Source organism: Medicago sativa, chromosome 8 (assembly GCF_051527215.1).
Source record: "Medicago sativa cultivar Bolivia chromosome 8, Bolivia_mono, whole genome shotgun sequence".
Taxonomy (NCBI): domain Eukaryota; kingdom Viridiplantae; phylum Streptophyta; class Magnoliopsida; order Fabales; family Fabaceae; genus Medicago; species Medicago sativa.
The window spans coordinates 54,218,561-54,244,205 of NC_140756.1; the positions used below are offsets into that span (position 1 = coordinate 54,218,561).

Here is a 25,645-nt window from a genome sequence, read left to right on the forward strand (position 1 = left end):
GGATTATATAATATGCAATATGTTTTGCCCAAATTTTTAAAGAGACAATGGTTTATATTATTTCAATGACATAAATATAAATGACAAAACATAAAATTAATGTAAATATGAACAGAATTAAAAGGAAAAAATTATACAAATAAAATATCATTTTATTAATATGTCAATACATTTACAATAAAATAAAGCTTAAGCTTAAAGCTTATTACATAAAATATTCAAACATCTATTGTTAATCTATTAAAAACTTAAAGTTGTGGTGCAAGAAGATGGAGGGGGAAGCAGGAGGGGGAATGAGAAAAGGGTGGTGGGGGGAGGGGGATGGGGTAAGGTTTGTTTCCTTTCTAGGAAGAAAGAGGTCTTGATGGTCAACCTTACACCCAAGCAAACCAACCTCGCACCCAGGCAGACCGCTCTTCTTTGCAACGTGGCACCATCCCCATTAACCGTTCATACAATCCCTGAATTTCCAAAGTAGTCTTTTTGTATGAAAGGCCGACGATGGAAACACATTGTTGTAGAAGGAATAGGAGGAGAAAGTGTGAGATGATGGTGTGAGAAATTATGAAGAATTGAAGGGTATTTATAGGAGAAATTTGTGAAGAATGAGTCGCTTAGAGTAACGACTCTTAATTATGGGTCAAAAAACGTGTTCAAAGGATTTTACCAGACATTAAAGTTGGTAAAATCCTTTGAAAAACGTGTTCCATGAGTTACTCTTGTTGAGCAAGTAACCGTCCAGAACAGATCAGAGACACTTCCTGAAGAAGAAAAAAACCATGTCTTAAAATCTCAACCCTATCTTATTACAAAAGTTTTTTTTAGATAATTGCTCTTTAGTTTTTCTATATTGCTCTGAAGCCTCTCAATTTCTACTTGAAGCTATCCTTCGATACTTCATTTTTTTAACTCTCTTCTTTTTTCCCTAAAAAATAGCCTTCCGTAAACTATCTTCCGATAAACTATTTTGTTTGTTTTGAGCAACACAAGGGTATCTGAAGAGCAACCATCTTTTTCGTATTGTTTGGCAAATGGATTGCAGCCCGATCTTTGTCAAAAGAAACTCTTCTTGCAATGATTGCCTAATCTCTGGGTATGGAATTCGTTTGTTAATAAATGTATGTATATTTTCTTTTCCAAACCTACTAACTTCTCACGCCCCCTCCAAAATGTTCAAATTATCTTGTTCAGATTATATAATCTAACATCTAATTGTGCTATTTCATATTATATAATTTGAATCCCCTATAAAAACATAAATAGATGATCAAAAATCTAAGTTGACCATCATAACATCCTCACAAAAAATCGCACAAAAGGTTTGGGGATGGTATGATGGTCTATAGTGACCATGGCATCATAACCGCCCCAAAAGAAAAGTAAGAAAGAAAATAAAAGAACGAAAGAAGATGAGTTTTAGAATGAAGAATATGGAAGAAAGGAAGGATAATTATAGGCAACTGTTGAACATAGAATGTATCATCAATCAATAAAAGTGTATCATTTGACCAGTCAAAATCATCTGACCTTCCAAACCTTGTTGACTGGGTCACTGTTCGAATTTTGGACTGTTTCGGATTATATAAACCGAACGCATGCCTAGTAATGGTTCAGATTATATAATATGAAAAGTGTATAGACGGTATAAAAACTTGTGTTTCGGTGGGTTTGACACATTTCAGATTATATAATTCGAACGTTGTTTAGATTACAGAAAAAAGAAAAATCTGTCCCATTAAATAAAATTCTAAAATAACAAAAATTAAACATAACAATTTCAACAACAAAATACAACAACTTAAACACAAATAAGATCATGGATCAACCAAACAAAAGTCTTCATCTTTATATCCATGCAAGCTCACATTTAAGCCGTATCAAATTGTCATGAATATCATGAAAATATCTTACCAAAAAAACGTCTAACTCAATTGATCCCTTTGAACTATACTTATCAAATATAGAGAACGTGGTTCTCATGTCCTCATTCTGGAGTTTCATCTCGGTGAATTAAATGCGCCCATCTAAGTCGAACAATGGACAATGATAGTCAACATTGACCACATTCCTTGTGTCTCTATGGTTGAGACGACCGTTAATTTGTCCAACAGACCCTTCAACGGAGACAATGTGACATCAATGTGGACCCTAAATAGATTAGGTTTCCCCTCGTTGTGATAAACTACAGGTAGCTTAGTGTTCATATCTACTGAATAAGTGTTCATTGTTATGTGGTGTGGTTTGCAAATGAACTAAACATGAAAATTTATAGAAGTCTCTATTCGTCGTGGACCATAGAAAAATCCTATATTTGACTGGTACATATTATATAATATGAATTGTGACAAACCCTCCAAAGCACAAGTTTTTCAACAGCCTAGGCACGTTTTCGAATTATATGATTTGAACCTTTACTTGGCATTCGTTCGAATTATATAATTTGAAACAACCCAAAATTTAGACAATGGCTTGGTCAGGAAGTCATTGAAAGATCGTATAATTTTGAGGTCAAAATATGGTGTTTTACACATTTATTATATTGTATTGCACATGTTGATTGACTGTAGATACATTGTATGTGATCCTTCACCTATAAATACTCTTCATTTCTTCCATTTCCTTCGGTCTAAATCTCATCTCATCTTCCGTCTTCCCTTTTCTTAGTTTTCTTTTGGGGTGGTTATGATGTCAATATTTTATTGTTGGCCTTTCATATGAAGGTTAACCAACACCTTGTGTCATCTTTTATGGTTAGTATGAATAGTCAAAGGGGGCTATTTCACCCCATCTTGTGTTTTCATATCAGTTTGGATTTGGAATTGTTCAGAGCAGTTTCCACCCTCTCATGCTCCATCTTATACTAACAAATTTAACTTTTAGGGTGTGTTTGTTATATGGATGAAAAAATAAAGCCTTGGAATGAACTTTCCCTGGAATACAATAATGAAAATTATATTCCTAGGAATTTTTTAAAAAGTGTTTGTTTACCATTTTAAACCCTTGGGATTTTTGTCAAAATATAAATTGTTTTTTAATTAAAAAATAAAAGAAAAATCATTAGCTACACTTTTTAGTCATCGTGGGAAGATTAAATGGTAAAATAGGGGGTATTAGTTGGTTATATAGTAGAACGTGGGTTATCATTCCTGGGAATTCAATTTTTCAATTTTCCCAACCTTTTTCATGGGAATAAAAATAGCTAAACTTTGGGTAGAATAAATTCCTGGGTATTATTCATTCCTGGATATATCATTTATGTTCCTTTTTACCAAACACAGTAATGTTTTTTTCCCCTTCTCTATTCCCTGGAATGTACACCCTCCGGTCACAAATATAAGCAAAAATTCAATTTTAAGGTTCATTCAATAAATGATGCATGTGGACTATTAATAGTCCACATGCATCATTTATTGAATGAATCTTAAAAGTGAATTTTTGCTTATATTTGTGACCGGAAGGTGTACTTTTTATCTCCCAAACAAACGCCCCCTGGTGTTATGTTAAAGTAAATGAATTATGAATTCATGTTCAATTAATAAAATGTGTTGAATTATTAAATTTGGTTGTCAATTTTATATTGTCACTTTAAGTTATGTCATTTTAATTATGACTTTTTAATAAAATGAATTGAATATGATCAAAAATTGAGCAAACACATTTCGGATTTTATTATCCGAAAAACATCAAATATACTTCGCATTATAAAATACAAATGGAGCAAAATGATCAATTCAGAGGGCTTGCAAGAAGTGCATAGGATGGGAAAGGAAATTATATTTTTCCAAAAAAAAAAAAAAGCATTACCCACAACATACATTTGCATTCTTAAACAAGTTTTACAACAACACCATACATGATATACATACATGGTACAAACCTCTAAGATTAGCTTTCAGACAACTGACAGTGTTATACGTTCTACTGTAATAAAACTAACTCAACATGTGCTCCATTCAGGCAAAAGTCTCAAACCAAAGATTTATACGTTTTATGGAGGGAAAAGTGGCTTGATCGAAATCTTTAAGCAAGTACGAACCCAAGTCGCAAGATTAACTATCAAAATTGATCTCATCATATTGTAATCACTAATTGATTGAATAACAGTGATTACAAACGTGTATTACTATTTGCACCTAAGTTTTCTTCTATTGTGCAGCCATTATAATATATTACATACAATACAGACACCCGCAATGTGGGAGGAAGAATGAATGAATTTGAATCTGTAATGCGCCTTTTGTGTAATGGAAAGCAACATTACACAATCAACGTGCCTACTCTCCAAAATTTTCATGTTATTCCAATTTCTGAGGACCATGTACAAGTTAAAAACACTAACGGATTAGATCTCCCAACAGCTAGCCGAAATGAAAACCTGATGACTTGAAACTGCTAGAAAGGTTTGGCAGTTTTAGAGTTGCAACAATGCCACCGGCTAGAGCACAGATGGACGCCAAAACAAATGCAGGAATATTGCCACCACCAAAGAGAGCATCCCATGGACCAGAACCAAGGGATATAATCATCTAAATAAACAAATAATACGTCAAAATAGAACTAACATCATAGGTACTGATTCAGAAAGTAGCTATTACAGAAAGAAAAGGTAGAGTCTTATTGATGTATTGTTCCTTACTTGAATCAAAATAATCTAATTCACAGAAAAAACATAAACCTACTATTAAAGTCATCAGGTAATTGAGAGCTTGGCCACTCCCAATTTTAATAGCCAATCAACAAACTAGCTGTCCCCTCTATTCATACAATCTAACTAATCACTACTCTAACATCTATAAGACCTGCTCTTAAAAGGCAAGGCTTAACTAATTGACCTGTAACACTTGATCCCTTGGGTCCACCCTAACTTATGTTGCAAACCTTCCTAATTGGGGGTTGGATGTAAACAAATTCTTTATGGAAAACTAATAATAAGTCTAACATGTAAGCTGCCATTGATGAAGACCAATGCCACTAGTTCCATTTGGATACCACATACATAAATAGAAAAAATAACAACAGCTCAGAGTAGCTAATTTTCATTTAGCACGAGGTTTTTCTGTCATAATAAATTTCAATTACCCTGTTCAAAAATGAATTGCACTGGAATTTTAACCGAAAATAATAAGGAAGTGTTGGTTTCATAGGAAAGAACAACATCAGATTGCGCATTATTAGTCTTGTAATACGAACATTACCACCAGTGCCATCAAACTTAATAAATAAAATAAAAACAAGATGACAATACAACTCTAAAAGGGTCTCCTCTCCAAATATGGAGAGGACTAACAGACAAAAGTATTTGAGAAGAAAATGGTACCTGTGGAGCAACAATTGCAAGATTTAGAACTCCTATAGCCAATCCTGCAGAAAAATTCAAACATGTTGATATCTGAAACTTTTAATAGACCAAAAGTTAAGCACAACATCTACATCTAATACCAACCTTGGCCACCACCTGAATCAGCAGTCAACTCTGCTGTAACAGCAAAGGGAACACTGTAGGTAATCTGTAACATAAACACACAAATTTATCCTGTCATGAACTTCCATATATATATATATACATACACATACACACACACACACACTAATACAATGATTGGTCAAGAAGATTGGTAGGAAAAGAAGGAAACCGACAATGTATCAAAATAGTTTGAATGAGAAAACTTCACTCACCGCAAGTGGAAATCCAAGCAGAACAAACACAACCAGGGAAGCATACTTGATTCCTTCACTTGCTCCAATTGCATGTTCTATCCCTCGAGTATAATCATGGACAGAAATTAGACTAATGATAGCAGTGCCAGCCATGCAAACAAAGACGACAAAATTGCTCACTGCCCATACTAATCTTGCACCCATCAACTTACACATTGGTTCGATTAAAAAAGAGCTAATTCCAAGCACAACCTATAAAGCCATAAATAATTATTCAGGAAAAAATGTCCAAAAAATCGAATTTAATAAAAGATAAACAAAGTCTCTGATCACCATTGATAAAAACTTGTGACAAATCTCTTTAAAAAAATATTCTGTTCAATATGAGTTCTTACAGAATTCAATAGCAAACCAAATGCACCTTCTCTAACACCTTGATCATAAAGATCTACTTCCAAAGTGGTCCCTTTTGGATCCCCATGATAAACTTCTCTTCCCATCCAATCCGTATCGAACAAAAAGAAGGGAAACCATGACAACTGCAGGTAGACAGGGTTGGAGGAAATATAAGAAGGATCTCAAATGAGAAGCACCAGCACAAGAAAATACCAATAAATTCACTAACAATGTAAAAACAGAAAATAGGCGTGATGTCAAAATAATCTTTTGAACATAAGTAATGAAGTACCTAGTACCTACCCAAGTGAGAGCCATTACAACCAGCACTGAATGCATAGCAGGTGGCAAATGCCTTAAACTTGTCAACAAGTTAACCAATACTGCTCCAGGCCCATCCATTAAATTTTCATTATGATCTTCCCCAGCATTGAAACTCTCATGCTTCAGATTTACAACTTCCTCAGAGCGATCCTCGCTTAACTTACCATTGGACTCATTTATAACAGATAAAGGCTTTTGTTTTGGAAATTCAATGCCATTTTGTTCATCCAATAAAGGAGCAGAATCTGATAACTGGTGATGTTTACTTGCAGTAGTAAGCGGAACTTCATCAGCAAAATATAGGGTTACAAGTGTGCATAATGTCAAAAACACCTGCCAATATTGTAACATGAGATTAAAGCTATCAAATAAATTTAAAATATGCACATATAATGCAGTACGTTTAGCAACGTATGATTGAAAAACATGACAGATCTACTAGCTAATAACTCCAGGAAACAATAGCACTGCTTTATTTTAGAAGTGCTTCTCACGTTGCATCATGGACCTACTAAGGTACTAAAATCACGAGATTTGTGGTATTATATGTTCTCCAATTTTTACCTCTACATTAATGGACTTCTGTTTCTCTTGCTAAACTTGCACTCCTTATAATACCACAAATCTCGTATCCATATATGGACTCTGACAACAGGTACTAAGAAAAAGTCAGATAAGTAAGCTAAAAATGATGATGTTTCCCCACAATAGAATTAATAAAAAAAAAAAAGGAGAGCAAATGAACAGAAAAAACTAGACAAACTGAAGGAGAATGTGTTTGACTGTTTTCAAGACATCAACAACAATAGCAACCAAGCTTTATCCTACTAAGTGGAGTCAGAACAAACGACGCCATAATGTTCTATCATATCTCTATCCAACTGATTAATCTCTACATCTTTCTCAATAGTTTCTCTTATAATTTTTCTAGGTCGTCATGTGCCTCTAGTGATTTGACTACCCTCTACCTCACCTACTCTCATTACTATAAAATCTAAAGGTCTTCTTTCCACATGCCAAAACCCCCTACGTCAAGTTTCAACCATATTATTTATGATAGGTGAAAAAAAAGGTGGTGCATTATTAGATCAGCTATGCTTAGGATCTCTGAACTTAAAGCAACAGAAAGTCAAATATGAAGGCCCAATTAAAAGGATTTTCAGTAGTAACCTACCACAGCAACAAGAAATGCTGCCTTAAGATTGCCACATGCCTCACAGCAAGCTCTATTTGTCAAGAAAGGGAACCATCTGTTAAGGTAAGAAAAACCAAAATATTGATCAGTAATACATATAGAAAGAACTTTATAAGTTCAATAAAGATAAATAAAGATAAAATTACATATATAAATTCAATAATGGTGTGTTTATGTAAATCATGCAATACTCAACGGATTTCATGGCATAGCAACCAATGTTATCAAGATCGCAAGTTCATTAGCAAGATCAAACGAGAGAAATGAACGAGTTTGACATCTCGGTCACCCCCTACGATCGGAATCGTGAGCAAAATCGAGTTATGTGTAAGATTGAAGCAAGATCAGAACAAAATCATATCTGGATCACGAAATCGCATCGGACCATGCGCAACCTGGTTGGGAAAAACCCTAATACTATAATATTTATTTCATGCGACCTTGCACCGTCTCTCGCAGCCTCGACCTTCACCCTCTTTTACGACCTTCTCCACATCTTCACCCTCTCTCACGGCCATTTCTGCCTATCATTCTCACTATCTGTCAGGCGAGCAATAAACCTTTGGGATAGATCCTAGTTGCGATCTTGGTACCCCTCCCGATCATAGTCAAAATCTTGATCTTAACAACATTGATAGCAGCAATAACAAGAAGCCCAAATACATAATCATTGGATATACATAAATCTAATTGTTGTTCGAAAAAGAAAAACATAAATCTAATTATCAAAACCACTTATGAGATCTTTAACATGACTAGTTCAAATGTAGCACCAACACTCCAAGTTGAAGACGTGTCCGAGTGTCTAACACATATCGGACGACACATGTCAAACACTTCATTCTAGCGTCAGAAAATAAAAATATTATTTTTGGCTTTGACAGATGGAGGCCACGACCTGAATACTGCTCTGGCAGCTACCAACACTTCCCGTAGATCCTTTTTAGTTTTTTCAGTAGTAGATAGATGGATTGAAGGTTCAAGACAGTTCAATAGTTCACCATATCGTTTTAGAAACTTTCTTTTGGCCTCTAAACAAAATTTTCAAATTGCATAATGATTTCTCTAGTATCTAATTATATAATATAATAATTAATTATATAATACACACATATCCATGTAGCTGGCCCAATATTTTGGACATTATTGGTGTCTATGTGTCATGTCTGTTGTCCAAGTTTGTGCTTCATACAATTATTCCTTTCTAAAGATACATTCTCCCACATTACTGCAGCATAAATGTAGAACCAACTACTCTCCCTTGTCTTGTTTCTAATTATTCCTTTTCAAATTGCATAATGATTTCTCTAGTATCTAATTATATAATATAATAATTAATTATATAATACACACATATCCATGTAGCTGGCCCTATATTTTGGACATTATTGGTGTCTATGTGTCATGTCTGTTGTCCAAGTTTGTGCTTCATAAAATTATTCCTTTCTAAAGATACATTCTCCCACATTACTGTATCATAAATGTAGAACCAACTACTCTCCCTTGTCTTGTTTCTAATTATTGATTTCATAAGTACTCAAATTTCTAAAAATGTGTGTAATAATAATAAGAGGAAAAAACTTGGGTACAATTCCTTAGGTGCTTTTCGTATGGTTCTTAACTTAATTCACCATGATTTCCTCAAATCCATGATTTTCTCAGAGTATATTATATGCAACATAGGTGTATTTTTAGTTAAGAACCATACGAAAATCACCTCAAGAATTGTACCCAAATTTTTAGTTAATAGTGTACAGAAATATGGAATAACACCAAAATAGTAGCAAGGTCTCACTTGTTCCACTTTCCACTAGCACCAGACGAATATCCTAGAATGTTGCCCACTGCCATCCATGAGCAAAAGACAGCATTTGATACATTGCGTTGATCAGGACCTAAGTATGAGCAAAAGTGTTATTTCATTATGTCTCTGACACCAGACAAGTATTTTAAGACAAGATGAAAATCAACGATTCTCATTGTGGTTGTTGAGAACTTGAACAATAAACATGTATATTATCACTAAAGAGAAATGAATGAATCTCATATGTTCATTAGATTGAAAGTGATCAATACAAAGCTTATTTATACAAATAGTGAGCTCTATGCTAAGTCCTGTGAACTAACAACTAGAGAATCACTATACTAATGGATAACTTGCTGCGCAAGTTATCTCTATACAAGGATGAATATCAATATATGTAATAATGTACAATAAGAAATCTTTACCTGCCAGATCTGCCAAAAGTGCTCTAGCTGGCCCCTAAATTTAAATTTAAACAAATGAAAGGTTTAGTTTACCGTCGTTCAACTGCATCATCGGTATAAAGTTAATATAACAAAAGCACACTTTGATTCATTTAACAAACTTACCTGCACTGTGTTGTTGGCAAGGTCCAGCATCCAGAACCCAAGAATAAATATAACAGCAGCCCTTGTTCGGGTCCCTTTAAATGTTCTACAAGTTTGGATCATACAAATGAATTCCATTAATATCCGAGTTTATTTAAGTGAAACTCAAAGAAGAAGAAATAAATGAGTAAGAAAAGTACAAAATGATTGAAACAGAAACCTGCAATGCTCTTTTGTATCCCCTAATATGTATCCAATGTCTGCAGAAAACCCGATCAATATCACCTAAATTACAAGACTTAATTTAGCTTATATATAATCCGATGTAAAAAAGTATGGCAGAAAACAATCATTGTCATAAATGCTTACCGCAAACGAGATCATAAGAGATCCTGCCAGAATGAATGGACGTCTTCTGCCAAATTTTGAAGTACATTTATCACTCCAAATACCAACACAAGGTTGAACCTGTAATTTACCAGTTTAAAATTGTAAGACTACTTATTATGAAAGTTATGGGCAGTTACAGTTATCGTGTCGGTTATAGTTAAATTTAAGAATAAATAGAGAAATGAAAGGAGAAAGTGATTATGAGATAGGTTTTGAATGGCTTTGGGAGTGAGAACAAGCTCTTCGATTCTTGGAGGGAGAGACCAAGACTCTTGAATTTCTTAGATTAGATTAGATAGGAGTTGTATTATATTAGTGTAGTATTATTTCTTTCCAGAGAAAGTGTAGTGTTATTTCTTTCCTGAGATAAGTGTGAATAGTGCATTCTCTATAGTGTGAGTAAATTTCATTCCTTTTTAAATATACTTTACCATCAATAAAAGTAAATTACTATAATTAAATTGTATTTTTGTACCGGTTTCTATAAAAAAAAAAAAAAAAAAACACAAATTTGTTCATACTTCACGAAAATTTCTTCGCAATGCAAATATCAGCATTACTGAATAATGATTTGACTTGTAAATGAATCACAACAGTAGTTGTATACGCCATTAGTATCATTTAAGATCAAATCGAAACTAAGCCATAAAATATAGAAGGCTTAAACATATTCTGACGAAGCAAAAGAAAACATATAAGCCAGAATAGTAAGTATAAATATGAAATGAACTTCAAATCTACAATGTAATGAGAATTGCAATAAAAGATGAAACGAAAACCTACCACAAGGCCTGTAATGGGGCCACAAAGCCAAATAAATGAAGAAAAAGCATGTCCTATTCCCAATGTCTGCATCAAAACCAAACAAATAGAGTAACTACATAGTAAATCCCAAATCCAAGAGTAAACAACCATTTTAGTCCCTGAATGTGACACACCATCATCATAGTTTCTAAATATAACGAAATCGCAAATTCATAATCCTGTGCGTCTTTTTAATCGTCAAATGTGCTTCTCGACTCGTTACTCAATTTAGTTCTAAAATTACACTCAATATGTATTTACAATCTTGATTCCTTTAGATACTACTATAATGACAACGCGTCTGACACATTCAGAGATCAAAATGACTATTTTTCTTTTTGGAAATTCGAAACTAATCTGAGGAATTAATCTCATCACATTCAATAAACATAACAAGCATGATAACTAAAAAATATCAATAAATAAATTTCATTGATGATATCGCAATTCTAACACAAATTCGGATCTAATCAAAATTAAGATAAACAAACGTGTTAGGACCTGAATGTAAGGTGTGAGAAGAGAAAGCTGCAAAGCCCAACCAAACTGAACACCAGCAGCAACGGTACAACTAAGAACAAGATGCGTCAACGAAGCATTATTCTTCGTCGGTAATTGATCTCCACGCGGCGGTGAATTAAGATCGATCCGATGCCGAGGCTCATCGCCGTCGCCGTCGATGCCGACGAGTTCGACTTCCGGGGCGGAAGAATCGTTTCTTAGATTCTTATAAGGAACACGGATCGATACTGAGTCAGACTTACCCGCCATTGCGACGACGTGTTGTGAACATTCACGATTCACGATGATCGAGTTTTTGAAATGTAATGGTTGAAGAATTTCTAGGGTTTTGAAATGGGAATGGAATCGTGGAAAAGAAGGAAAATGAAGAAGGTCAAAGAATTTAGGCGGGTGAAGAAGAAGAAGCTATGGTGCCATGGTTGAAAGTCAGATCTGCTACGTTGCAGTAGCGTCAAGGATGGTACTTTGTCTCCTTCCTACTTTTACTGCCACGTGGCGCCACTTCAATTTTGTGGGTCCATGGCTTATACTTTGACCAAGATTCCTACTCCAACTCCTCCTTGTTTAATACTCCATTTCGATTATAAACAAAAATTTTCTGATTTACTAAATACATCCCTCCGTTTCAAAATTAGTGTCGTTTTAGGTATTTACACATATATTAAGAAATGCAATGATTAAAAGAAAGAGAATGGTTATTTTACCAAATTATCTTTATTAACTATTGGTTAGTTTTAAAAGTAATATTTTAGAAGTAGTGTGCAGAGTATTAATTGGAGGGTACAATTGAAAAGAAAAAGTTATTATTCCATTGGAAATTGAAAGTGACATTCATTTTGAAACAAATTTTTTTGGCTAAAGCGACACTCATTTTGAAACGGAGGGAGTAAATAAATTTAAAAATAAATTTTTGTTTGAAATTGAGATTATTAATAACAATGGGTATCTAATAAGCACAGTACTTTAGTGTTCCTTTCCTATACCCAAATAAGTTTAGTGTCTTTCCTCATATTTTATGGCATCCAAGTGTCCATGTCTGCACTTATTATTTGCATTTTAAATATGAAAAGACAATAAGAAATATCATAATTGAAATAAAATTATGATCCAAAAATTTTCAGATCAACTCATAATATAGTACGTATAGCCAAATAAAAAACATCCAAAATATCTCTTAAAAATTGCACACCAGTAGAGGGAGCGGTTACTGTATTAAGCGGATTTTAGGTTTAGGTTTAGGCTTAAATAGCTAAATAAATTAATTGTACACTGAAAATAAATTGATTATTTATCATATTATATAAATATGTATATGCAGGTGTTGGATTGTATTTTTTTTATACCCTCAATTTGACAGAAAAAGACATGCCAAGTTCGGGTTAGTGTTTGTTTACATTCCAGAAGGTTCTTAGTTTGACAGATTGTGGGAGCACTTTGCATATTGGAGATTCCAAAGCCATTTAGCTTCGACTAAAGAAATTCAAATTGCTTATGAAGAGACAAGATCAAGAGGTCGAAGACACCTGGAAGCTTATAAAAAATCTAAGAGACATAGCAAGACACGCATCAAAGGCTTTATTTGTGACTATTATTTTTAGTTATTTTCTACCAAGTGTATATAGTTTATACAGAAAATAGGGGCCATAAATCATTCACACAAAAAAAAAAAAAAAACTAAACACTCAAACTATCCATGTTACAGCGAGAAACGAGTCATAGGCAAATGTATGATTATGTATACCAACTTCCTTCATTTATTTAATCAAATGTTGTTTCGGTAAAGATTGCTTACATTTACATTCAAACGAATTTCGATTCAGTCAAAATAGTTGATTATCCTCATCTTTTTTCCATTCAAATTTATCAACAATGATGAACATTCAAACTTTTCTGAGAAATATTACCTAAATATGTCTTAGGATTTAGTAGTTTGATCCTGCATGTAATAAATTTAAAACTATTGATTGTTTACCAAAAATATCAGTAAATAAATTGGCACGTCCAGTGAGGCCCTTTTGTACAAACTTTTAAGTAAATTCATTTATGAGAAAGTTTTCATCATGTTGGTGCATTTGTTCTTCGCATAAAATTTCTTAAAAGTTTGTGTGTGTATGCGCTTAAGAAGTGATAGTCCTTCCTGAAATGGCTCGTCCAAACACCAAACATCAAAACACCCTAAAATTGCTATGTTTCGGAAAAGGAAAATTACATGACTCAAATATAGAAAACATTACAAGTGTCGTGAAATCATAAGCAATTGTTCTAATACTTCTTTATTCTGGATGAAAAACCTACTGAAAACATGCTAAAAATAACGTAAGATGATCTGTCATCACAACCCCAAATTTAACTATTCTTTGTCCTCGAGCAACGAAAGAAAAATGAATTTTATTCTTTGAATTTTTTTCAGGAAAAACATATTTTCCAAAGAGGTTGTTCAGATCGTCATCTCGACCGATTTAGAGACTTGGCTTACTTACCACTTTACATCTAAGCGAGACAAGCTTAGAGAAGATAGCTGATACTCTCAACCACACTCTTTTCTATGATACACATATGTATCTCCTAAGGTAGTGGGGTTGGTCACGATATTTGTCCACTTTAGTCGTCACATGAATGTATCATGCTGTAAATTTGAGACAATTATAAATAGACAGTTAAAATCATATTATATACACAATTTGAGGTCTTTCAAGCTTATAACATGGCTTAAGGTAAGGTGGGATATATTTGGAAAAGTAAGCTAACAAAAGAGTTTGTAAAGTGGTTATAACATTGAAGTATTCTAAACCTTCCTTTCTTGAATCAAACAAGATGGGTATTGAGTAGAACGAACTATTTATCATTTCTTTGCTGGGATAAATATATATTTTTTGAAGAGACCAAAAAATTTTATATTTTTGACTATTGATTTTTTTTCTTTTTCTATTATTTTTTTTGTGTAAACCCATGGTAATCTACATTTTTCATTTTTTTTCTTTTTGATATATAAATACCAATCTTTGCAATATTGCAATTTTGTTGTTACGCCGTCTAGACCAAGACTTTTTTGTTTTTACTTTTAATTGCATACGAATAACCCGAAGTGCCGGTAATCTTACTAGGTACATAGATGAAATCGAGCGCTACTTCCAAGCTAGACGCCGATTGCAGTTTGACACCCCGTCAGGATCTGAACCTCAAACAGAAATGAGTGACGATAATAATAATGACAATCAGCCCCTTAAGAAATTTGTTGTGTCCTCTAACCAGGATCCTCATACAAGCATTGCTCCTTCTGCAATTGCAACGAATAATTTTGAACTTAAACCTTCTCTGCTGCAATTAATACAACAAAACCAATTCTCCAAAAATTTGACGGATGACCCGAACTTGCACCTTTCTAACTTCGTGCAGTTTGCTGAAACGCTTAAAATTGATGGAGTCAATTTAGAAGCAATTCGACTACGTTTATTCCCATTCTCCCTTAGGGACAGAGCCAGAGCGTGGCTGCAATCCCTACAGTTTAATTCCTTTATGACATGGAATGAACTTAAGAAAGCATTCCTCGCTAGATACTTCCCGCCGAGGAAAACAGCACAACTTAGGAACCAAATTACCTACTTCAGACAGATGGACCATGAATCACTTTTTGAAGCATGGAAGAGATATAAGGAGTAATGTGAACTTGCCCACACCACATATTAGAAAAGTTGTTGATAATTCACACATTGAATGTAGTTGAAGTCAATGATTGGTATTGTGAAAAATGCACGTTTAGGTGATTAAAAAAAAGAGCAATTCTGTCAAAAATTGTTATTCTGTTAGCGAACCTGAAACCAACACAAGTTAACACACGTTGGAGGTCAGCGTGAGTCAACTCATACTGAAGTTCAACACAAGTTAACTCACGCAGGGTACCGGGCGGAAGTTAGCTCACATTCGAGTTATTTTTAAAAGTTTAAGGTGGGAATGATGGAAATGAAAAGGAAGAAGAGTAAAATTCTAGTCAATGATGATAGGAAAAATTTCTCCCAACAAAAAACGCTCATTCCCAACTAAAATGACCAATGTGCCCCTGCATGAGTTAACTAACGTTGTGTGATTTAACTCACGCAGATTACTGTTTTTGTACAAAACTCATCAGTCCATACTCCAACGACCATTTTCTTTTCCTCCACCTCCAAAAACCAAAAAAGTGCGAATTTTTGGATCAAAATATTCATTCCAAATCATTGCAAATCGTCAGAAATCAAGTTTCTATGATCATCAAGCATCAAATATCATGTAATGTATTCGATTTTGCTGGTTTTTATGCTTGGCTCGTCAATTTTGGGAAGAAGGTCGTAGCGTGAGTTAACCTACGCAGAGGCTAACGTGAGTTAACTCACGCGGGAGTCAAATTTGCGTGACTTAAGTCACGCAGGAGTAATGTTCAACGTGGCTTAAGTCACGCATGAGTATAATGCTGTTTTTTTGAAATTTTGCGTAACTTTTTTTCTTTGTTAGCTTGTTGCACAAGTAATTTAATTTTTTTTCCTTGTTATTTTGTTATTCAATAGACATAGAGTGATATGGTTGAAAATGTGGCAAATGATGACGTTGATCCGAGACCGCCAAAAATTGAAGCTTCCGAAGAAGAGGTGTAGCTTCCCGCGATGTAAAACCAACCGTAAATGTGAAGTTGAAAGTAAAATTCCCTTTCAAGGTCACATTGAAGAAAAATCTAAACAGGTACGCACCGATGTTGGCAATGTTCACAATATTGAAGTAGACACCGGCTCTTTTTTTTTATAACAAATGAAAGATGGAGAGAGAGAGAGCTGATTTACTTGGTTGGGTTCGTCGACAAGTAGCAAGAGCCGAATTTACTATTTATATAGATAAATCTAGTTTAAAAAGGTCATTCTGAACGATAGGGGTGTACGTGAGCCGGTTTGGGTTGGGTTTGGTCAAACCCAAGACCCAAACCATATAGGGTACTCCGCTTTGGGTGAGGTAAAATAACCACCCATTACACTATTGGGCTGGTTTGGGCAAACCCATTAATTTCTAGTTTGGGTTGGGTTGGGTTACCCAATTTTTTTATGTTTTTTTTCTATTAATATTAAATGAATATATCACGAGTCTTCATATATTTTCATAAAAATTACTCAACTTTTTTATTTTCTAAAACAAATTGTATAACATATTTTCACTATATTTTAGCGTAAAAAAATATTAAATGATAAATTAAATAATGAATTTTATCATAAAATACTTGCAACAAACTAAAGTTGCATGATATAAAATTACATTAGTATCAAAACAATCAAAAAGTACAACATCCGAATTCATAACTCTAACATGTTTTGATCTTCAATATAGAGAATGTCTTTTGTCAATTTTGAAAATTAGATTTGATTTATGACCAAAATCTTTTGTATTCTCCTTCTTCCCAATGAAAATAAAAAATAAAATGTTGGCATTATTGGGTAAGTGGGTTTATTGGGTTTGAGTCTGATTTTACCTGTAACCCGTTATTTTTTATGGGTTTTTCATTTTTAAAACCATACTCACCCAATTACCCAACCCAACCCACTTTTTTGGGTTTTTTTGGATGGGTTTGATTGGGTTTTGTGTGTTGACCCAACCCATGTACACCCCTACTTGACGATGCAATGTGAAAGGAGTGATGAATACAAGCCACCTAAGACAAGGAAGAAATCGAACCTTGAAGGCACGGGCACAAGGAAATGTGAATGTTCGTTTAGGTAGGGGTGAACGTGGGCCGGTTTGGGTTGAGTTTGGCCAAACCCAAGACCCGAACCATATAGGGTACTCCGGTTTGGGTGAGGTAAAATAACCACTCGTTACACTATTGTGCCAGTTTGTGCAAACCCATTAATTTCTGGGTTGGGTTGGGTTACCTAATTTTTTTATGTTTTTTTTCTGTTAATCTTAAATGAATAAATCATGAGTCTTCATATATTTTCATAAAAATTACTCAAGTTTTTTACTTTCTAAAACAAATTGTATAACATATTTTCACTATATTTTAGCGTAAAAAATAATAAATGATAAATTAAATAATGAATTTTATCATAAAATACTTGCAACAAACTAAAGTTGTATGATATAAAATTGCATTAGTATCAAAACAATCAAAAAGTACAACATCCGAATTCGAAACTTTAACATGTTTTGATTTTCAATATAGAGAATGTCTTTTGTGAATTTTGAAAATTAGACTTGATTTTTTTTTTAGGGAGAAAATTACACTTGATATATGACCAAAATCTTTAGTATTCACCTTCTTCCCAATGAAAATAAAAATGTTGGCATTATTGGGTAAGTGAGTTTATTAGGTTTGGGGTCTGATTTTACCCGTAACCCGTTATTTTTTATGGGTTTTTCATTTTTAAAATCATACTCACCCAATTACCCAACCCAACCCACTTTTTTGGGTTTTTTGAATGGGTTTGACCAAGTTTTGTGGGTTGACCCAACCCATGTACACCCATACGTTTAGGTTGCAAGGTTTCTTTGATAAGGATACAAAAGATTGGTGGATTGCAAGGCTTTGTGGAATTCACAACCTTAAGTTGGCACCAAAGTTAGTCGGTCACCTTCTTGCGGGTAGACTAAAAGCGGAGGAGAAGAAAAGTGTTATTGACATGACAAAGAGCTTGACGGTGCCTAGGAATATTCTCACGGATTTGAAGGAAAAAAAGTGTGACAACCATCAAGCAAGTGTACAATACGCGAACTAGATGGCACAAAGGGCAAATAGGTGACAAGACGAAGATGCAATACTTGATTTCAAAGTTGGAAGAGCATAAATATGTCTATTTAACAATAGCAAATAGTGAGAAAACCACTCTTGAAGACATATTTTTTGCTCATCTGGAGTCAATTAAGATGCTTAACACTTTTCCATCGTTTTGGCTATGGACTCCACTTACAAAACCAATACCTACGGAATGGCGTTATTTGAAATTGTTGGTGTCACCTCTACCAAAATGACGTATTCCATTGCTTTTGCCTTTCTTTCCTTTTAACTAGAGGATAACTTTACTTGGGCACTTGAGATGTTGGTTGGTCTTTTGACCTCAAAACTTAACATGCATAAGGTGGTTGTTACCAATAGGGACAACGCTTTGATGAATTTCGTTGGCAAAGTCCTCCCTGAAACAGACCATATAAATTATTATTTTCATATTGGGAAGAATGTCAAAGCTAAGGGTATCACAGATTGTATAGTCAAAGAAAATCTTACGGATGCAAAAGTTGTTGAGAAAGAAGTGAAGGAAGCGAATGTGGAGAAGCATGTGATCTTGTTAAGAAAATCAGGAGGGTTTGGAAAGAGGTGGTTGAATCTCCTACGGAATACAAGTGCATTGTTGAAATTCAAAGAGGTATGCAAACCATTTCCAAAGTTCGTTGAATATGTTGAAACCATAGTTTTGACCGTTAAGAAGAAATTTGTGAGGGCAATGACGAATAAATTATTGCATCTAGGGTGTAGAACCACCAACATTGTTGAATCAGCTCATGAAAAGTTGACAAAATATTTGAGGAGTAGTGTGGGAGATTTGGCATCTTGTTGGGATGAAATAGACAAAATGTTGACTATCCAATTATGAGAGATACAAGGAAGTTTTGGGAGGAGCATAACTGTCATGGAACACAAATACAAAAGACACAAAATATTCTCTGAATTAGAGGCGTATGTATCTAGAGCCGCATTGGATTTTATGGATGACGAATTGGCACGCTCTAGGACATCTGACTTTGATAAAGAAGATTGTGGTTGTGTGCAAAAGATAAGCTACGGGTTGCTTTGTGCATGTATTATTGCTGAGAAGAGAAAGAAAAAATTACCTATTCTATTGGATGAAGTACACCCTCATTGGCAAAGGTTAAGTGTACATTGAGAAGAGGTTGATGCACATTTTTCCGTTACGGAGGAATGAAACACCATGCAAGAACGTCTCAAAAGAGCCTTTTACAAGATGAAACTCAACATCAAAGAGGCGTTGCGTCAACTAGGATTTTCAGAGGACACAATGTTGAATCCACCTCCAAGAAAAGTGGTAACCTAGGGAGCACCTAAAAGAGTGAGGTTTACGCCGAAAGTAACATCCAAGGGTTGAATCCATTCTAGGTGGGAGCATGTTGATTCTCAAAATCCCGATAGTCAATCCTCACAACCCAAGATTAAGGTTCCAAAGAGTAAAGGTGCACGTTTTGACACTTACTCCTGCTCACAAGCTTCGACACCTACTTCAAAACCAAAACCTTTTTGAATATACCATTCATTTCACAAATGTCAATGATCATGAGACCTTTCATTGAAGAAATTGTGAATGTTAAAGGGGATTGTAATTGTGGAATCCGGGTCATAGCTAGGCACATGGGAATAGATGAGGAAAATCATGTATTGGTTCGTCATGCACTTATTCATGAGGTGAAAAATCATAAGAGTGACTATTTGTTGATATTTGGTACCGAGAAGCGATATAAATATATCTTGGATGGTTTCCACCCTCCAACAAGTAGTATTGGAATTGCACTTGAAGCTAAGTGGTTGACATTACCGGATATGGGTCACATTATTGCAACTTTCTACAATAGAGTCGTTGTTCAATTGATTTTGCCTGAAAGAGGTATATGTGATACATATTTCCTAATCTGTGGTGCTCCATCACTTAACCCACATTCCAACATCACGTGTCTTGGCATAATTCATGGCCACTTTCTTCATGTTTTTTTTTTGAAGAAGGTTGTCCGTTACCACTGCCTTATGGGGGAATGGAGTAATAACAAGATTGATGAGGCGGAGAAATGACATTTTACTTTTACGGATAAACAAGCCGCCTTCAATGACCTCATGTCTAAGGAGTCGAAGCCGCCAAAGAAACGAACAAATGAGCACAATCCAATTATTTGTGGCACTCTGACTCCGAAAAAACCAAAGCAAGAATTTGAAGTCATGGAAGAAGACGGAGATTAAGCACTATCACTAGTATAATTAGATAGGTTATAACACTTTTTGGTCGGTGTTCGTCCTATTTTTGGTCGATATTACACCGACGTATTTTTTGGTGTCCGGTTATGTAATTTGGATATTTGTGGTCAATATGTAACTAATATTATATATATTATATAAATATATGAAGTGATTTTTCTTTGTGGCCAGTTATGTCACGCTAACTATTGCTCTCATTTTTTGGTCTCTAATTATTCAACTATTTATTTTATCTTTCATTTGGTTTTATTCTTATACTTGTTATTCCATTAAATTTTGTGAAGTGAAACATGTCTGAAGATGCACAGGTTTCACTTGAAGCTCATGTCCGATACGAGAGCGTGAGAAAGAAGGTTAAGGTCTTTTTAACCCCCACCGACAAGTTTGACGAGTTGAAGGCACAACTTAACATATACTTTATCCAAATTGGTGAAAAACAAAGAACATCTATGTAATAGTACGGGTGCTATGTGTGGACTTGAGGGATTATAAGGAAGAGGACTTTTGGAAGATCGTGTATTATCCACAACTTGTCAAAGATGATAGCGACATTGCTTACATGTTTAGGGTGATGGTTGAGAATAACATTTTGCATCTTTATGTCTGATCCGTTGAAGTGTAATATTTTGTTTAAAACATCACACTCTTGTGTATATCAATAACATTCAGTCAATACTAAACATTTTTTGCCACATATTCAATACTAAACATTTCCAATCACAGTTTATTCAACTAAACATTTTGTAGCTATCTTTGATCTAATCTTCAATCCACCAACTTGCTAAAAGCTGCTCTACGTAACTTTTTGTTTTCGGATTGCTCGATCCACTTCCGAACTTCAGCCGACTTGTCGTATTGCTGAGCAGAAGTGTAACGGCCGTTTCGATTATTTAATTATTTTAATGAGTTTTAGAATATATTTATATGATTAGTGTGATTTATAAGATTTATGTGATTTATATGATTTTATAGAAATTTATGAGACGTTGTGACTTATTTTATTGTTTAATAAAATAAGATTCGAAAATAAAATAAATATTAAGTTGTGGGGTTATTTTGTGTAGAAATATATATGTTATTTGGTGTAGAAATATATTTGTTATTTTGTGTGGAAATATATATGTTATCTGGTGTAGAAATATATTTGTTATTCAGTGAAGAGGTATATTTGTTATTTGGTGTTAAAATATTATATACATATATATTTTGATGAAATATGTTATTATGTGTTATTTGATGTATTAATATTATTAAGTGGGAGATATATATATTTAATTTAGAAATAAATAAGATTATGAGGAAAAGAGTAATTTTGAGGTGTAAGAGAAACTAGATGAGGGGTTATAAATAAGAGAAGTTAGGTTTAGAAAGACATAGAACGTACGATCAGTTTTTGGAGAAAACAAGGTTTAAAGAGAAGAGAAGAGAAGACAAAGAGAACAGAGAAGAGGTTGCATCGATAATTCTAAGGTAAGGGTGAGACTAGCATTCAATCTTATTATGTGTATGATTCTAACGATTAGATTTAACGAGTTGTAGGAAGAGTTTTTGAGAGATCGAGAATTGGGGTTTAAGTGAAGAATTGAGAATTAATGGTTGTTGTTGTTTGATTTTGATGATTAGAGAAATTAGGTTTCACTCAAAATTGTTGAAATATAATGTTGTTGTTGATGAATTCATGGCTGCTTGTTGCTGTTATTGTTATGATATGTTTTTGTTAATGATTGATGCAATGAGTAATCATAATCATAAAGCTTGAAGTGAATTTATGTTGTTCTTGAAGGTTTTCATGAAAAATGGATCAAATGGTGATTTTTGTTGAAAGGGTGTTTTAGTTCAAGTTTTATATGGATTTGGGTGTCTTTTCATGTTTAGAAACGTTTAAACAAACTTTGGGACCAAATTTGGGCTTAGGGGATTCAAAATTGGGACTTTGGGATGAAAAATGGAGTTTTCCCGAGAGCTATCTATGACAACATTCTCTGTTTCATGTTTTTGCATCTTTTTCACACATTTCAGTTTTGAATTGGCTTTAGGTGTAAACACGGAAGTTGTAGGTATGTATGTTAACTTTATAATGTCGTTGGTTTGACTTCAAAAGGATTTATAGAACTTGAGTTATGGTCAAATTACTGCACGTAGGTCACAGTGAATTTTTATGGACTTTCAGCACAACTTTTCTGAATTTAAAATGAAAACTGGTATTGATCGGTACAGAATTGGTCTTAGGCGTAAACATGAAAGTTTTAGATAATTTTGTTAGCTTTCCAGTGGCTTTGGTTTGACATGAATAAGATTTCTAGTTTTTGAGTTATGATGAAAATACTTCAAGGAGGTCTTAGCGAAATTGTACGGTGATACCATTCTCAGTTTCATGTTTTTGCGTTTTGTTCATATGTTTCTGTTTTGAATTGATCTTTGTTGTAAACATGAAAGTTGTTGATAATTGTGATATCTTTCCAGTAGCATTGGTTTGACATGAAAATATGTTGTGCATGATTATTTATGTTTTTACAAAGATGCATGATGAATTGTTGATACTTGAATACGATGATATATGATGAATTGATTGTGTGCTGTCATGTTGCTGTTAATATTATCAATGTGATATTGTTATATGAGTATTAATGTGAATTATATGTGATGTTTTAAGATGCTAAGATGATATGAAGTTGTTAAGTCGTCGAGTCGTTATGAAGTCGTCAAGTTGTTAAGATGTCACAGATGTTCATGAAGTTTCTAAGACGTAAGATGTTGAGTCCATGCATACTCATTTATAGATGAGGGCTCATGTCCTGGAGCTTTTGCTCAACCCACGACGATGAGGGCTTATGCCCTAGGAGTATATTTATGATCAACGACGATGAGGGTTTATGCCCTAGAATGGTACCACATGCATATGCATTTATGATGATTCGAGATGGTTTAAGACGTTAAGAGTTGCATAGTCGAGTTTAGATGCATTGTCGAGTCAAAATGTTAAGTTGTGATGTTTTAACGAAGTGACTATAAATGAATGATTATGAAGATGTTTATGATGAATGATTATGAAGTTGTTTATGATGAATGGTTATGAATTGTTTATGATGATGATGTTATGTTGATGCTATATGATTTATGATATGATGCTATATGATTTATGATATGATGTCTATGTCTATTAGATGATGATATGTGACGATGTTATGATTATTAATTGATGATATGTGACGATGTTATGTTTATTATTTGATGATATGTGATGATTATTTGCGATTAGTATTTGATGATATGTGATTATGCTTTTATGAATATATTTATGATGATATATGATGACGTTTATGTTTGTACTTATGATGCTATAAGATGATGTCTTATGATTATATTTATGAAGATACATGATGATGTTTATGATTGTATTTTTGATGATGTATGATGAAGTTTATGACTAATGTAGGAAGATTAATGATGCTAGTTAATGAAGTTTAAGATGTTAGATATAATTGTTGAATTATATGCCTAATATTATTGTTTTGTGAAATCTCACACCTTCTGCTTGAAAATGTTGCTCTTCGTATGGGTAACTTACAGGTAACCAAGATTAGTTGCGGTCGTGAGTGGACTCCTCACAAGTGTGTGTGTCTTAGGTGCTCTTATACGTAACGGGATGAGATTATGTCTTTACTTTCTGTTCCTTACGTATTACTTTATGAATCTTTCAAGAATTGATGTTGAACTAAGTTTTATGAGATTTTATATTGAGGCCCTTGTGCCAAAGATTATTTAAGTTGTCAAACTATTCCGCTCTGAAGTTTTAAATATTATGTTGTTGAACGTTTTGAATGATAAATTATTATTTATTCCATTTATGATTTTTAAGAAATGTGACATTCCGTTTTATGATGAAAAACTCTGATTTTATTTATGAAAATTTTACGTTGGGAAAACGGGGTATTACAAGAAGCATACATGTGATGGAGTTGTTTGTCTCCATCCCTTCCTGGTAACTTTTCTTTGCAAATGTATTCACCAAGCTCGAAATCTCCTTCCATCCCACAACATGCAACTAAAGTCATCCAAACAATTTTATTGGGCTTCACAACAGTCATTTTTTCATTGATGAAGCGGTAAGCTTCTTTAATAGTGGAAAAACAACCAATCAAAGAGACCATACTATTGTAATGCCTAACATTTGGTGTTACTCCATACTCAGATTCCATCCGTTCAAAAAAATCATGGGCGGATGCTATGTTTCCGGTATGGTGGCAGGCAACCAACAAGCCAAGAAATGTAACATCATCTGGGGATAATCCTTGGTCAATTATTTCTTGAAATGTTGTTAAACAACGCTCAAATTGACCCTGAACAGCTATGTCATTCAAGAGGGTATTCCAAGTTACCAAATCCCGACCATCAATGTTGTTGAAAAACTTACGAGCACCATCAGCATATTGTGGATCAATCATGAAATAGTTCAGTAAAATGTTCTTGTCTTGAAGAGTTAGCTCTCCATTACTAACTCGGATACAATATGCATGCAAGATTTGATGCTTCACAATACACTGTCAAGTTTCCTTGCAAGCCTTTATACAATGTTTCACCAAGTTTGAGTTCGGCGTAAGCTTCTCATTCAACATTGAAAGAAAAAGAAGCTTAACCTCATCATACTTGTGTGAACTAACATAACTGTCAAACATGCTTTCCCAGATATCCATTTCTTTGACAAAAAGTTTATCAAACACCTCCCTGGCAGACCCAACATTCCTTTCTTTTGAGAATTTGACAATCTTTTCCAAAGCTAGTTGGGAAGCAGTGTCATAATCAAGCCTATTGTAGAAACTAAACAAAGAATCAAATATTTGTCTGTCTTTAAACGAACCTAACTCCACAGTTTTACCGTGAATCAAATTTCCCCAACTGCGAAAACGATTCTTCACGCAGCAATTGAACATTGCTTCATAGGTACGAGGAGAGACCATCCTGAAATCTCCCTTATGCTTCATGAAGAAAGTGAAAGCAGAATCTGAACAAGTTTG

At 34.0% G+C, this 25,645-nt stretch overlaps 2 protein-coding genes and 1 non-coding gene across 5 annotated transcripts; 1 reads left to right on the forward strand and 2 right to left on the reverse strand.

Annotated features, from left to right (window-relative positions):
• Positions 1–4,049: 4,049 nt before the first annotated feature.
• On the reverse strand, positions 4,050–12,078 carry SUT2 (sucrose transporter 2). 3 transcript variants are annotated; one of them, XM_085738590.1, is made up of 14 exons: positions 11,621–12,078; positions 11,099–11,164; positions 10,295–10,393; positions 10,146–10,185; positions 9,947–10,031; positions 9,803–9,836; positions 9,369–9,468; positions 7,553–7,628; positions 6,358–6,711; positions 6,054–6,197; positions 5,677–5,910; positions 5,444–5,507; positions 5,318–5,361; positions 4,050–4,526 (listed from the first exon to the last, which is right to left on the reverse strand). In XM_085738590.1, the coding sequence occupies exons 3-14, from the start codon at positions 10,359–10,361 to the stop codon at positions 4,359–4,361; spliced, it is 1,410 nt and encodes a 469-aa protein (XP_085594716.1). In that variant the 5' UTR covers positions 10,362–10,393; positions 11,099–11,164; positions 11,621–12,078; the 3' UTR covers positions 4,050–4,358. The 3 variants fall into 3 exon arrangements, with proteins under 3 accessions (XP_085594716.1, XP_085594714.1, XP_085594715.1); XM_085738588.1 differs by having other exon boundaries at positions 10,146–10,210; XM_085738589.1 differs by having other exon boundaries at positions 10,126–10,210.
• Positions 12,079–15,221: 3,143 nt separating this feature from the next.
• Positions 15,222–15,326, reverse strand: LOC146899565 (small nucleolar RNA R71). The gene has a single exon (XR_015024414.1). It is a non-coding gene; the product is annotated as a small nucleolar RNA R71 (small nucleolar RNA).
• Positions 15,327–19,940: 4,614 nt separating this feature from the next.
• Positions 19,941–20,450, forward strand: LOC146899566 (uncharacterized). The gene has a single exon (XM_085736810.1). The coding sequence runs from the start codon at positions 19,941–19,943 to the stop codon at positions 20,448–20,450; it is 510 nt and encodes a 169-aa protein (XP_085592936.1).
• The last annotated feature ends 5,195 nt before the right edge of the window (positions 20,451–25,645 follow it).